General features: G+C 61.9%; 1 protein-coding gene across 1 annotated transcript in view; it reads right to left on the bottom strand.

Annotated features, from left to right (window-relative positions):
• The window catches only part of ash1l (ash1 (absent, small, or homeotic)-like (Drosophila)), a 49,876-nt gene that overhangs the window by 18,803 nt on the left and 28,573 nt on the right, over positions 1-2,500 (bottom strand). The window contains exons 12-14 of the mRNA XM_064345623.1: positions 2,289-2,301; positions 842-950; positions 1-91 (exon numbers count right to left, since the gene is read on the bottom strand). The exon at positions 1-91 is cut by the window's left edge and continues 71 nt beyond it. Of these exons, the coding sequence (XP_064201693.1) occupies positions 1-91; positions 842-950; positions 2,289-2,301 (213 nt within the window). The remainder of the gene's footprint in view (positions 92-841; positions 951-2,288; positions 2,302-2,500) is intronic.

Below are 2,500 nucleotides of genomic sequence, written 5' to 3' on the forward strand. Positions count from 1 at the left end.
CTCCGCCCCCCTTCCCAGGGAGCCCGTTGACCCGCTGGCTCCGCCCACCGATGATGCCCCGGCAACTCTCCGAGCCGCACTTACACACTTGCTGTGAGAGTCGGGGGGGATGAGAAAAGGGAGGGAGGAAAAAGAGGAAAGAGAGGGCAGGGAACATGGGAGAAAGGGTGAGAGGATCCAAGGATGAGAGGCGAGGGAAGGGAGGGAGAAAGGAGAGAGGGATGGAGAGAAAGTTTAAAATACAGAACGCGAGATGAAGAAAGAAGTGGAGCTCTAAACAGAGAGAGCAAACACACTGTGAGTGCTGCAGTGGTACAGCAGGCAGAAGGAGCACTGACATCCTGACTGCATGTGTGTCTGTCTGTGTGTGTGTGTGTGCGTGCGTGCGTGCGTGCGTGCGTGTGTGTCTGAGTCTGTGTGTGTGTGTGTGTGTGTCTGTGTGAGTGTGTGTGTGTGTGCGTGTGAGTGTGTGTGAGTGTGTGTGTGTGTCTGAGTCTGTGTGTGTGTGTGTGTGTGTGTGTGTCTGAGTCTGTGTGTCTGTCTGTGTGTGTCCGTGTGTGTGTGTCTGAGTCTGTGTGTGTCCGTGTGTGTGTGTCTGAGTCTGTGTGTCTGTCTGTGTGTGTGTGTGTCTGAGTTTGTCTGTGTGAGTGCGTGTGTGTGTGTGTGTGTGTCTGAGTCTGTGTGTGTGAGTGTGTGTGTGTGTGTGTGTGTGTGTGTGTGTGTGTGTCTGAGTCTGTGTGTGTGAGTGTGTGTGTGTGAGTGTGTGTGTGTGTGTGTCTGAGTCTGTGTCTGTCTGTGTGAGTGTGTGTGTGTGTCTGTCTGTGTGAGTGTGTGTACTGACCTGCTCCTCCATGTTGAAGGAGTGGAAGTTGTAGTCGTAGGTGAGCTCCGTGCCGCTGCTCATGTCCGTCAGGGCGAACAGGCCGATGCGGTACACGCCGTTCACTGACCTGGGCACAGAGGAGAGCGGGGGATCAGAGCCAAAATGGAGACCGGGGGATCAGAGCCAAAATGGAGACCGCCCTCACACACACCCTGGGCACAGAGGAGAGCGGGGGATCAGAGCCAAAATGGAGACCGCCCTCACACACACCCTGGGCACAGAGGAGAGCGGGGGATCAGAGCCAAAATGGAGACCGCCCTCACACACACCCTGGGCACAGAGGAGAGCGGGGGATCAGAGCCAAAATGGAGACCGCCCTCACACACACACACACACACACACAACAGCACGCCCTAATGAACGCGTGCACCACCTCGCCAACAGCCGTCTGCATCCAGAGCACTTCCTCCTGTGTGCAGCCGACACAATCCGGCCAATCACCCGACAGCATTCAGAGCACTTCCTCCTGTGTGCAGCCGACACAATCCGGCCAATCACCCGACAGCATTCGGCAGCCATAAAAGGTCTGGGATAAAGTAGTGGTGTCCCGCCCACTCTTCAAACCCAAACCTTTCATTTCACAAGCCCAGTGCGTCCACCCCCCCACTCCACACGCACTCAAACGCTGACAGGAGCCACGCAGCCCTCGGATTCGCCAGCAAACTGACTCTTCAGAGCGGGCGTCCAGTCGCTCGGCGTCTTCAGCAGGCCCCGCCCCCCATCACCCCTCCCCTGGCCCCGCCCCCTCCCCCACTCACCACCCTCTGCATCTCGCAGTTGGGCGCGCAGCTGTGGCTGATGGAGCAGGCTCTGCCCACACCCACCCCCTCCCCCTGGGCCCGCCCACCCCTCCTCCTGGCCCCACCCCCTCCCCCTGGCCCCGCCCACTCCACTCACCACTTCTGCATCTCGCATTGGGCACGCAGCTGGGCTGAGGAGCAGGCTCCGCCCACCACCCCCCCCTGGCCGCCACCCTCCCCTGGCCCACCCCTCCCCTGGGCCGCCCACTCACTCACACTTTGCATTCGCAGTGGGTGCGCGCTGTGGCTGATGGGCAGGCTCGCCACCCTCCCTGGCCTGCTCACCCTCCCTGGCCGCCACCCCCCAGCCGCCCGCTCATCACCACTTCGCACTGCAGTTGGCGCGCAGCTGTGGTTGATGGAGCAGGCTCCGCCCACACCCACTCCCTGGCCCCGCCCACCCCTCCCCTGGCCGCCCACTCCACCACCACTTCTCATCTCGCAGTTGGGCCGCAGCTGTGGTTGATGAAGCGGCTCTGCCCCACCCTCCCTAGCCCCGCCCACTCCACTCACCACTTCTGCATCTCGCAGTTGGGCGCGCAGCTGTGGTTGATGAAGCAGGCTCTGCCCACACCCCTCCCCCTGGCCCCGCCCACTCCACTCACCACTTCTGCATCTCGCAGTTGGGCGCGCAGCTGTGGTTGATGAAGCAGGCTCCGCCCAGCCCACCCCTGGCTCCCCACCCCTCCCTGGCCCCCCTCCCTGGCCCCCCACTCCCTCCCCACTTCTGCATCTCGCAGTTGGCGCCAGCTGTGGTGATGAAGCGCTCTGCCCACACCCTCCCTGGCCCCTCCGGCCCACCCATCCCGGCCCGCCA

The sequence above is a fragment of the Anguilla rostrata genome, chromosome 8, assembly GCF_018555375.3.
Source record: "Anguilla rostrata isolate EN2019 chromosome 8, ASM1855537v3, whole genome shotgun sequence".
Classification (NCBI taxonomy): domain Eukaryota; kingdom Metazoa; phylum Chordata; class Actinopteri; order Anguilliformes; family Anguillidae; genus Anguilla; species Anguilla rostrata.